Source organism: Ctenocephalides felis, unplaced genomic scaffold (assembly GCF_003426905.1).
Source record: "Ctenocephalides felis isolate EL2017-DRISC unplaced genomic scaffold, ASM342690v1 CF-g0.4_SCAFFOLD_03571, whole genome shotgun sequence".
Classification (NCBI taxonomy): domain Eukaryota; kingdom Metazoa; phylum Arthropoda; class Insecta; order Siphonaptera; family Pulicidae; genus Ctenocephalides; species Ctenocephalides felis.
Genome location: NW_020539725.1, coordinates 7,402,675 through 7,415,288, shown reverse-complemented (window position 1 = coordinate 7,415,288; position 12,614 = coordinate 7,402,675). Strand labels below are relative to the sequence as shown.

Sequence of the window (12,614 nt, the reverse complement as noted above, 5' to 3'; positions counted from 1 at the left end):
TACCCTACGGCCCTACGGGAAGTTAAATTACTAATATACATAAATATAGCATCATAGGTAAAAAAAGAGTATTACATATAATTGAATAGTAAAGTTCTTGCTAAAAGTACAATTTTTATTAATAAATTGATTTATTTAAAAAAACTGTACTTTACCGTCAATGATTTTTTTTAATTCTAATAGTGGTTTAAGAATTTGACAAAACATGATTTATATTTTTTTGTAAGGATTGACAAAACATGATTTATATTTTTTTGAAATGGGTTCCAATTATTTTTAATCGATAAAAAACATATGTTCATCGTAATTTCCTGCAGATATTACGTATGCACTAACTATAAATTGCAACTGTTAAGTGAAAAATAATATCTTAAAACTATCCTACAAACAATCAATAGTGGCTTTCAAAATTTATATACTGATATAAAGTAAACAAAATATGAATTGAAACCAATTGACATGAGATGAAAACCAAAAAGCTTTACTGGTTACTAAGGGACTAAGTTCAAATCATGCTCATACAATACGCTACTTTTATATAAATCTTTATTCAAACCAATTTGGTGCTATGGTATACAATTGTGGGGCAGTGCTCATAAGACTAATATAGAAATAATACAGAAATTTCAAAACAAATTGCCTTAGGAGCTCCAAAATATGTTCCCAACTGGTTGATTCGTGTCGACACGAATACACCTACCATAAATGAAGTAATAACAAAAACAGCACATAAGAATAGAATCAGTCACACAAATTCATTAGCAAACTCCTTGATAACAGAGAACGATCCAAAAGGATTGAAAAGAAAAGCGCCGCTGGATTTAAGCCATCAACTCTCCTGATGAAAAATGGAAATAACTTAATTTAATATTGTGAATTTTATATCGAATGGGAAAACAACTGCTGAGTTGTTTTTCCAACATGCCCTTTTAGTATATAATGTTCCTTTTTGGCCGACTATTGTAAATTCATCAAAATTATTAAATGTCCTTAACTGGACATTAAAAAAAAGTTTTGCTGAAAAAGTTTATTATAGTGTATAAGTATCAAAAATAACTTGCGTATTAATGCATTAAAACATATAGTAATTTTCATAAACTAATCTCCGATAGATGCCTTTTTGGTTTCACATTAAAAAACTTTCTAAAAAATTTTATTTTATAAAATATGTGATAAAACATTCACATTTTGTTATTTTCTGGTTATCAGAATTTATTAATTTGTGACTATTTGATTATGGTTGTCTAACATTTATTTCTAATTGACCACAGAATCAAATGTTGCTATTTTCTGGTTATTATCAAAATTAATTAATCTGCATCTTTCTATTCGATTGTGCTGGTCCAATATTCATTTCTAATTTTTACAGATCTTATTGTAGTAGTAGCATCTATGATCGTCTTGTCTGTTGGTTCTAATGGTCAAGTTTTCGCCACAAGTGCCATCAGAGGCATTAGATTCCTGCAGATATTACGAATGCTTCATGTGGATAGGCAAGGAGGCTCTTGGAGGCTGCTGGGATCAGTCGTTTTTATACATAGACAGGTATTTTTCTAAAAATTACTTTTCTTTAATCAATAGACTTAATATTCTCTTGGTTTGATTTATTTCAGGAACTGATCACGACATTGTATATAGGTTTTCTTGGTCTAATATTTTCGTCATATTTTGTGTATTTGGCGGAAAAGATGCCACTTCTCCTGATGGACGGATGGCATTTCGAAGTTACGCTGATGCATTGTGGTGGGGTGTTATAACTGTTACTACTATAGGTAAAAAAACATTCATTCATAAAACAATAGTTTTATATCAATTATTTATTCTAAATAAATTAAGTCTTTTATTAATTTATAGGTTATGGTGATACTGTTCCACAAACGTGGATGGGTAAAATAGTGGCTTCCTGTTTTAGTGTGTTTGCAATATCATTCTTTGCATTGCCAGCTGTAAGTATCTATTTTGAGCAATGCAAGATTTTATTGAATTGTTATAATGATAATGATTTATAACGTATTGCTTTATTATGTATCTACATAAAGGCATTATTGTCTGTTTTGTGCAAATATTTATTCAAAACAATTATTACCATAATTATACCCAGAGTTCTCAATTTTTTTAACAAACTTTTGTCAAATCAATTATCAACTTATAATAAAAATAATAAATAGTAGTCTGCTCAAAGGCAGCTCTATGTTATGACGTGTGAGAGCACCAGAAATCAATGATTCTTTTTCTTTCCTGTTTATTATGCCCATTACCATTTAGTTACCATTATTCACTTTTTTATACATTTTTCTTTTCCAAACTTCTGCTTTCATGTTTCCTAGTTCTGCTCTTAGGCTTTCAGTTTCCTGTATTTTCTCTTCTTGCATAAGTAATCAATCGTCTGCACTCTTTTCCAAAATCCTTTAGCCCTATTATTTTATCTTTGCGAATTCATGTAAAAGGGACTCTTTGCAGAATGTACCCACTACAGTTCCTTTTAATGATCGTGCTTAATGAAGTGCTTTTAGTCATCATCAATATATACTTTAGTATATTGAGTTTATATATTTAAATTAATAATAAATAATTGAGTAATAATTGTTACTCGACCCTAGTTGCAACTAGATATACTTAAGGCAATAAAGAAAGAATACTAATTGATGGATGGATGGAAATTGTTTGATATTATCAAAAAATATAAATACCCTTTTATTTTTTATTATAATTATCATTATTACATTTTATGTTAAATCCCTAATGTCATAACTACTTTTCCAGGGAATATTAGGTTCCGGATTCGCTCTGAAGGTCCAACAAAAGCAGCGCCAAAAGCACTTCAATCGGCAGATTCCTGCTGCAGCAATGCTCATTCAATGTCTTTGGCGCTGTTATGCCGCGGACAAGACTTTCCACAGTAACGCTACGTGGCTGGCCCACGTTCACCGGGCAAGGCAGAATTCGTTAACCAGGGATTCAGGACAACAAAGTGCAGCAATGGCGCAGAGGCTTATGAATACGTCTTGTGTAAATACTCCGAATGCCGTAGCCGCAGTTTTACCTGCTCAAATTGGAAAGGTCTGTGAGATAAGTATTTTTTCTAACATATTCAATAATAGACAATTTTCTTCATTTTTTTGAGTTATATGTGTTTTAAGCTCTCTGCGTTACTACCCTTGAAACATTATTACCTTCCATCCTTATCTATGATTATTACCTAAATAAAGAGTCATTGGCAGCTTATATATAATTTAAATTGTAATACTTATGGAGATAAGTATTGCAATTTCTCCAATCTACAGTCTACTATTTATATTTCTGGATTTTTAATAACATCTTTCCAAAATCCAAAAATTTTCTGTTTCTCAAATGAATATGTTCATATATAAATTATTCATTTCCTAATTTTCGTATACATGTGCTAGCTTTGTGATATATTTAAGAATTTTATAGCCACAAATTTTCTAATTAATTCTGAAAAATGACAATCTAATTTTTAATAAAAAACATAAAACAATTTTGTATAAACAAAACAATCTTTATTAACACTTTATACTCATGTATTATATATAAATCTATTTAAGTATTTTAATATATCTATATAAGATATATATATATATATATATATATATATATATATATATTATAATAATAAGTATATCATATCTTAGTCTTGCTTATAAACTATTTGTCTTTCAGTCTATGTTTTCTAAAGCCCTGAAAATAATGATTATATGAATTATTATATATGTAATTTATATCACAAGGACTTGCCATAATAGAATAAAAAAAAGTTGTTAGTCAGAACTAAATAATTTGCCAAGTATATTGAGTATATTTCAACTTACATAGTACGGCGTTTGAATCTGTAATTGGAAGCCCGCAACCATCCTTTAACATGGTCGATAACCATGAACTCCGTTTTATTAACAAAATTCTCACAAATAATTTCTGTAAACATTATTGGTTTTAAAAATGATCTATTTTAATGACTTAAAGTAGGTAATTTAAAATATATGTCACTACCTATTATCAATTTTACAGTGAGCAGAGCTGAGAAATTTTTTCTAGTTTTGTCTCCAGTCCAACAATATTCTCTGGCCACTGCATCATCGAAAACTTTTCTCAAAAGTGAATAAGTGGCAGTTCTATCACACCCACCACCAACACGTGCCAGTCGGGTTTTCTAAGAAAAATTCAAAATAGCATAAGAAACATATTTATCTTTCTTCATTATTAGATTTAATCATATTTACCACTTTCTGCCTCATTGCTGAGTCTCTGAGCTGTTCTTCAAAATCTCGTAGTTTACATTCATTTTTCAAGGGTAAATTACTATCAACAAACTCTGCAAGTCCGGGTTCAATAATAGGGCTTTTCTTACACTGGCAGTTTTCTTCAATTTTTTTTAAAAGTGCTTGGTGTTTTATATCCATGTCTTTCTTTAGCTGCTCTATTTTCAGACACATTGCGGCAGTACTCTGATCCACAATGTGTTCGATCTCTGATAGTATTAAAGTATTTTATTACATCTCTAATATACATTGATAGGTAATGTAAGAAGAGAACTTACCTTTCATTAATTTTGTATGATTATGACTGCTCTCGGCCTTATGATCTGCCAAACTGGTTTGGGTCTTACAATCACTATCTTAAATATTATGTGAGGTTACATATTATATTATTGAACTTTCTGTAAAATTACTTACGAGTATCAATTGAATTATCCTCTTCCTCTTCCCAATTGATCCTTCGTTTGAGACTGAGACGACGAAATTTTCTATCAGCCATATTTATCTACGAAAGTACGAATGATATTACGGTTATAGAAAAATGCTAATCACTTGTCTGTAACTATATTTAATATACACACTTGAAATCAGAATAACTGAAACAACTGAAAGTTTTAATGAATGTAAGCGAGGGTTACAGTTTACAGATAGAGAGACCGACAGGCCGTTACATTTCCACTGGCTTGTCTTCTTGTTCGTTTCTTAGAATGTCAGTGTTGCCGCGTATGACATCCGCAAGATGCCACAACACAAATTTTAGGCGGAACATTGACAAAATGCTATGGCAAATTGTAAATGTCGCCTGATTGGGTTGCTAACCTTTGCTAACTTCACGACTTTAAAGAATTCTTAATACAGAGTCCGCGCAATAAAATTTTATACATCCTAAAGGAGAAGTTATGTTTTTTCGTAAGTAAATCCGCTAATTTATGTTTTTTCGTCATTTCACGTCATTCTGAATCGAATGAAATCAAACTTCGTGAATGTATGTGTGTTGCATAAGTGTATGTATGTGGTGTATAGGCTTGCATCGAATATTCGGCATATTCGGCATATTCGGCATCTTTTTTAATATTCGGCCGAATTCCGAATAGTTAAAATCAAAGGTGCCGCGTCGTCACTCGGCGAAAATATTGTGTGTTGTTTCATCTCTTGGCGATAAAGAACTCGCGATTGATCTGTATTTGGAAGTGTTTAGTTTAAATATGATTTAAACATATATTTAAAAACCTTTTCTGAATATTCAAAGGAATACTTTGTTATTTTTTTTTTGTTATTTCATGCATAACTAATTTATATGGCATCTTGCGTTAAGGAAAATTGTTGAACTTCTCGTACCAAAAATTTTTTTTTTTAAAAAATTAAATATGTTTTAAACTTTGAAAAAATTGACTTTTTTGGAAAAAAAATGTTTTTGTTAGTTCGAAATATTTTGGAATTTTTGAACTTTTTTTTCAAAGCAATCGCACTGCTTTAGCTGCCTAGAGACTAGAGGTGGGTCGTTGACGGTTTTGCCGTCAACGAAACGAAACGGTTATCGGGGTTTCGTCAACTAGTTAAATAACTAGTTATTTTTCAACTATAGTTATTTTTAACGATTCAACGCTGGCAACGTTAAGAACTGATAGTTGAAATAACTGTTTCATTGAAAGTTGGTAATATGAACTTTGTTCTTATAAAAGTCAAGTTGACGTTGGATTTGATGAATAAAAAGAAATAAATGTGAATTGTCACATTTATTACACCACACACACATATATATATATAATATATATATATATATAATAAATAAAGGTTTAATTTAAAAAACTTAATATTTTTCATTACAGCAAAGCCATATACTAAAATATCGAATTTACATGTTATATAAAAATAGCAATATAAAAATGTATGGTTATATAAAATGTTATGAAAAATAAATCAATTTTCAGGTTTAGTTTAAAAAAATTATTACAAGACAAATGCTATGAGATTTTTATGAAAAATATTAACCATTGAAAACTATAATAAATGTAACTGATTTTCTAAAATTAAACGATTTGGCGCGTGTTGCAAGTTTCTTTTAAGATGTACATGTACTCGTACATTTGCAATATTATAAAAGCAGTAGCCTAACAATAAGCGATTTTCATAGTATTAGTTGATCCTTTCCGACGCAGGTACCTGCCTACGTTCGTTTTCGACAACAAACGAATTCCTATATCGTTGAAAAACTAACTGGCCGCCATGTTTTCAAACTGTTTCGAAACAGTTGATTTTCAACTAGTTATTTCGTTGCGACGAAACGGTTAGTTAGTTAACGAAGAAGAAACGGTTGAAAATAACCGTTCTTGATTCAACAACGCCATCACTATAGAGACGCAATTTCGAAGTGCGTCGCCGTGTAACTGATAAACATTGCTACGGAACCCATAGGAATGTAAACAAATTTAAACTTATTGTTAAAATCTCCATAAAATATCTGACAATTTGATGTGCATATGTCTAATGATCATTTTTGACCGCCAAATGGCTCATTTTTTTTACTTTCTTTTCCATATCTCTGAAGTCGTTGCACCTGCCTTTCGAAAAATTTAAACAGTTCTTCATTTAGTCAATACAAATAAAATGTTTCTTGAATTATTCAAATCGAACGCTACGCTCTCTTACAAACTGAGGTACCGTTTTTGGCACTTTTTGCCCCGTATCTTCGGCACGGCTAGACCTGCCTTCGCCAAAAAACTAATCAGCACGTCTCCTTATCAATACGAATCGAATGTTTTTTAAATAATTGAAATCGGTTGAACCGTGTTCCCGAAATCGTCAACGAAAATTTGTATCCGCACACACATCTATTTTTTCTAAGGTATGCCAAAATGTTCAGAAACCACTGAAAAGTAAAGATATATAAAAAATTTCATTTTCTTTTTTCATTTTCATTTCATTTTTTTGCGATTACTGTAACTTGCCCTACGAAAGTTAAACATATTACATAAAAGGTTACACGCATTTGTTGTATATGTATCTATATACAATAAAGTCATTCAATATATTTAATCTAAGCATTTTCAAAGAAAGAGCTATCATAGGCTCTTTACGGCAAATATACAAACAATATTTTTAATAAGTTTTTTCAATTTTTTTATTATGAGCAGGGGCGTAGCGTGCCTTGGCGGGGTCCCGTATCAAAATTTGTTTGGGGACCCCCTCCTGAAGAAACTTGTTTTCATAAAATATAAAATACATAAAATTAAAAGAATATTTATTTATCATTCTAATAATTTATCTATCTAATTCTCTCTAATTTGTTGAAGTTTTCATAAATGATTCCAGATATTTATTCACTCTAAAATTCTCTCAATAATAACGCTTCATTATTTTTTGTCTTTTGTTTTTTAAAATAGCTATTGCAATCCATCTTTTTTGCAAATTATTTGGACTCATTTAGCAAACCAATTCAATAAATTATATCGTAATTCTCATAAACTATTTAAAGGATTACTTAATAAAATACTAGTTTTTTGTAGAGTTTCAGAAATGAAACTAATAATTTGAAACAGTGAAGAAAGAAATCTGAAAATGATTTAGTTGATCATATTTATCAAATATATCTATTAAACTTACTAAATATAAAATTCCAATTTTCTATGAAGAATTTATGAACTGGATTAGTTTTATAGATTTGTTCATATCTGCACAAGAATTTTAACTTATCGGATGAGCAAAAGCTTAACTAATTGAATTGATTGCTAGAGCTTACAAAAATATTGCAGCAGAAATAAATTCTCTTAAAGCGTTAGCTTACAAATTGAAGTTCAATACATCGATAGCAAACTTCGTTATAATTATTCATTTTTCTGAAAAAATGTTGTTTTGCTTTCTGCTTGCGCCCGAGCAATACGGGCTTGGGCTCCCGTATTTTTGATACGGCTGATACGGCTGATACGGCTGATACGGCGGCAGTTACGCCCTGATTATGAGTTGCCTTCTTAATATATAAGAAGTAGCATTGAGTTTATAAAGTAAACTATTAAATATTTATGAAAGAAATAATTGGAAATGCATCATTTATATATATGTAAAGAATCGCTTTTTTATGATTTTATCATTTATTTTTCTATCACACCTAGTATTCATGTATTCGGTATTTGGCCGATTAATATAAATGGTTCCAATTATTCCAAATTACAAAGAGTAACCAATTAGTTGTTGCAAGTCTAGGCATAAAACTTGAATAAGCTTGTAGCGCGTTAGTATTATAAAACTACTGATAGTATTTACATTAATGCGAACGAGTTTAAGCGTCAAAAATCTGCCGAATTATTGCCGAATATTCGGTATTCGGTCTCTGGAAAATGCCGAATATTCGGTAATCGGCATTTTGCCGAATATACTATTCGTCGCAAGCCTAATGCGTATGTATGTGTGTATGAGTGATACGATTTTCGACGTTTCGTTGACGTTTTTTCAAAAAATGCTCAACCGATTTTAAAAATTTAAAGGCCATTTGATGTAACTCGATAAGGACCTGCGTTGATTGGTTTTGTGCAAAAAATCCTTTAGTTGTATAGAAAATGCTACCATTTATTTCAAGAATTAAATAAAGTCAAGGATAACGTACATATTATACGTAATTGAGCCAGTATTTTCTTATAGCAAATGTTCAATATTTCACAAAAAAATGTTATTCAAAAAAAAAAAATGTTTTAACGTTTTTAATGAAAAGTCATACGAAAATTGGTTGAATTATATAAATTAATCAAAATTTGGAATAGTAAGTGCTTTTAGTGCACGTGTTAATACAGTATAATTAATATAATTACAGATAGGGTAGGGCGGGGCACAAAGGTCGAATTGGACTTTAAGCAATTATATTGTGAGAACCAATTGAATTGTATTACAACAAATAACACTCCCAGCTAATTTATTATTGTAAAATTGCTGTTTTTTCAAAAAATTGTAACCTGGTCCTTTTTACCTCTTTGGCGAAATAGGACAACCAGGAGGCAAACAGGTCCATTGTCTTATTTTTAATTTTAAAGGGATTTTACAAAATAATAGCTACATTATTGCAACCAATGCAACATATAAATTTTTTGAGATCACACTGATCACACTGTAATATAACCTTGATCTGGTATTTTGTCAGAAATAACTATCACTTGAGTTGCAATAACCAGTAGTTATTTAACTTATATCTTGAAAATTTGCTTTTTTTAACTTAATTTACTTTTTATGTACTATTTTTTATTGTTCACACCATTGCCAGTGTAAAGGATCAGGTGGTCTCTTTTATCCCGCCCACGTGTATGCTATTATAGAGGTTATATTAAAAAAACTGTTGAATCTGACTTAAACTTAACAATACATATTATAAAACAATTGCATGCAATTGCAAGTTGCATATTTTTTCATTCTACTTTCAAATATTGTTGTTAGAAAATCCTAACTTTACTTGCTCTTGTGATGTCGGTCTTTAATTCACGCTATTATAAATGTTACTAACACTTAGTTTTGCTACAGGTTATGAAGCGTGGAGCAAGTGTGTTGAAGCGGCGAAAGAGCAGAAATCGTATGGAAGCAGGACCGAGCGTTGACCAGGGCACTCCTACAGAAAGCAGAGCTGCTATTGAAGGAGAGACCAGCGGTGATAATGTATTCTTCACTGATGAACAACAACGTAATGGTAAATTGACAGTGTTCATATTTATTATTTCTGTTACTTTTTGCTATTTATTACGAAACTATAACTAAATTTGAATTTATAAACAAAAGTTACTGGTGGCCAAATCGACCACAATTTAATGTAATTTTTTTTTAATTTTTATTTAAATAAAAAAAAACACAATATTTTCGCTGTGCGGCGGCGACTCCTTTGCTTTAACTATTCGATATTCGGCCGAATGTAAGTTCTATTCAAGCTTGGTTGAATAATTAACTCCAACTTTGAACTAAAGAAATATAAAATATAAGTTTCAAGTGAAATAAAATTTATATACAATGTAAAAATGTATTTCCGAGTCCGCGGTTTCCTGGGTCGGGGCCCCTTTACGTAGGGAGCCCGTGGCATTTTGCCACACACGCCACGCTATAGTTACACCACTGGCTTAAGCATATTTACATTCTTTGCCATTTCGTAGATAGCTGTTGATTACAGTTGACATAAATAAAACACATAAATAAAACACATTTTTAGAACACGAAATTGATAAAATGAAATATTTTAAACACAATAAACAATTACAGATATTATAAGTATGTATTGTAATTGGAAATCGCATTGATTAATTTTTGAGAAAAAGCAAAAGTTTTATTTTCAAAACTGAATAGCTGAATTTCAATTTTTATTGATATACTTGATTTGCCTCAAGGCAAAAAATCTACTTACAACTAGTTTTAATCTGTTGGAAAATTAATGTTCTTTTTTTCCCAGCAGGAGGTAGTCCATCTCGATCAAGAAGAGATAAAGCACAACCTCCTCTTAGTCAAAATAGTTCTATGACTGAACCTCCTTCTGATGAACAAGATAACGAACCTGATTGTGAGCTAATGGAACTCGAACCAGCTCGTGTTACTCAGTATGTAAAATAAGAAAAAGATTGCTTTAGGATTAGTGCAATTAATTTGCTATTTGCTAAATATGTTAATAACACTTACTTCTTTATTACTATTATTACAGTTAAAAATTCGTTTGATGCTTATGATTTCTTTCTTTTCCAGATTAACAGAAGCTCATCGAAATGCTATTCGAGCAATTCGAAAGATAAAATATTTCGTGGCTAGAAGGAAATTTCAGCAAGCTAGAAAACCATATGATGTTAGAGATGTTATTGAACAGTATTCACAAGGCCACCTTAATATGATGGTCAGAATAAAGGTGAATAACCAGCAATTGACAAAATAAACAGTTTTAAATTTGAAATAATAGATTGATTATTTTGCCTATTTTCTTCTAGGAATTACAACGTCGTTTAGATCAAACCCTTGGTAAACCTGGTAGCTATTTAGCAGGAATTGATCGAGTTGGAAATGTAAGGCCTATGACAATGGGGGCACGTCTTTACAGAGTAGAGCAACAATTGTCAGAAATGGATAGAAAATTGGACAGGTTGCTTCAGGTGTTAGAAAATGATGATGCGAAAATATGAAAACGGAGGTGTAGAGGGATGAGAATTTACAAGATAAGTTTTCTTGCTTTATGAAATTCATATATTAGCAAATGCAAAGCATCAAATAATTTGAATCATTAGATTACTTTTTATAATTTTTTATTGGTATGATTGCGAGTATTAAAATATGTGATAAGCAGGAATCTTTAGAATATATTATACAAATATATCAGTGATGTGTCAATTTGAAAATTTCCTGATTCAAATCATTCGAATCAACTAAAATTAAAGACAAAAACAAAACCCTTTAATGTGTTGATTTAGAAAATGTAATCAAATTTTATGATTAAAATAGTTGAGTTCAATCTTCATACTGGACTAAATAAAGAATGAAAAATTATTTACTATCGAACAAATATATTACAAAAATTATTAAAAATGATGTAACTTTGAAGATGATTGAGATATATTCTAATATAGATAGATTTGAATCAGGTCGTTAAGGGCTTGATTCGAATGATTCGAATCACTTGATTTGATTTGGCATATCACTAATAATATATACATATATATATAACACCTCTGTCAGGTTAAATCACGTTTTTTATTTTATTTTGCATTTGCTAATATATATTATAATAATATATAGCATATGCTATGATTAATTTTTTATATGTGAACTAATAATTGGTGAACTATATATAAAGATATATAGATGTGTGCTTAACTGATCCTCAATAATCTGAATATTTATCAAATAGCTACACAATTCAAATGAATTTGTTAAAGTACAAGGTTAATAATTTAAGTCCTAAATTGGCAAATATAGGACTTAAATAATATAATTGTCTTAAGTTGCAATTTTTTTTTTTTGAATTCTTGGTTTGAAAAGCTATTTTCATATCAACATATTATAATAGGACCTATTTATACATTTCAGTTATTCTAATTATTGAGGTTTCATTGCACATATATTTTTACACACATATTTCAGGAAATTATTCTTGAAAACTAACTGCATTATATAAAATTTCATTTACTCTAATCATATTGTGAGAAAATCTTATCTGAAAAATAAGATTTTTTAGCATGGACACAAATGCTTGAATTCTCATTACCGATGCATTGAAAGTTTGTAAGTGATCTCTGATAAATATTGATTTTATGAAATAATATTACCTAAACATAAAAATTTCTTTAATTAAATGATATTATCGATCTCTGAATATTGCACGATTTATGAAATGATATT

At 30.0% G+C, this 12,614-nt stretch overlaps 2 protein-coding genes across 2 annotated transcripts in view; one reads left to right on the top strand and one right to left on the bottom strand.

Annotated features, from left to right (window-relative positions):
• LOC113384795 (potassium voltage-gated channel subfamily KQT member 1-like) overlaps nt 1-11,407 on the top strand; it is a 69,291-nt gene extending 57,884 nt beyond the window's left edge. Inside the window, 9 exon segments of the mRNA XM_026622554.1 lie at nt 1,370-1,545; nt 1,614-1,680; nt 1,683-1,772; nt 1,855-1,946; nt 2,764-2,971; nt 9,766-9,939; nt 10,687-10,831; nt 10,974-11,130; nt 11,210-11,407. Coding sequence (XP_026478339.1) covers nt 1,370-1,545; nt 1,614-1,680; nt 1,683-1,772; nt 1,855-1,946; nt 2,764-2,971; nt 9,766-9,939; nt 10,687-10,831; nt 10,974-11,130; nt 11,210-11,401 — 1,301 coding nt within the window. The 3' untranslated portion in view covers nt 11,402-11,407.
• Nucleotides 3,651-4,480, bottom strand: LOC113384796. The gene is made up of 4 exons (XM_026622555.1): nt 4,239-4,480; nt 4,009-4,168; nt 3,831-3,933; nt 3,651-3,699 (listed from the first exon to the last, which is right to left on the bottom strand). Exons 1-4 carry the CDS (start codon nt 4,449-4,451, stop codon nt 3,678-3,680), a joined length of 498 nt encoding a protein of 165 aa, XP_026478340.1. The 5' UTR covers nt 4,452-4,480; the 3' UTR covers nt 3,651-3,677.
• Nucleotides 11,408-12,614: the final 1,207 nt, after the last annotated feature.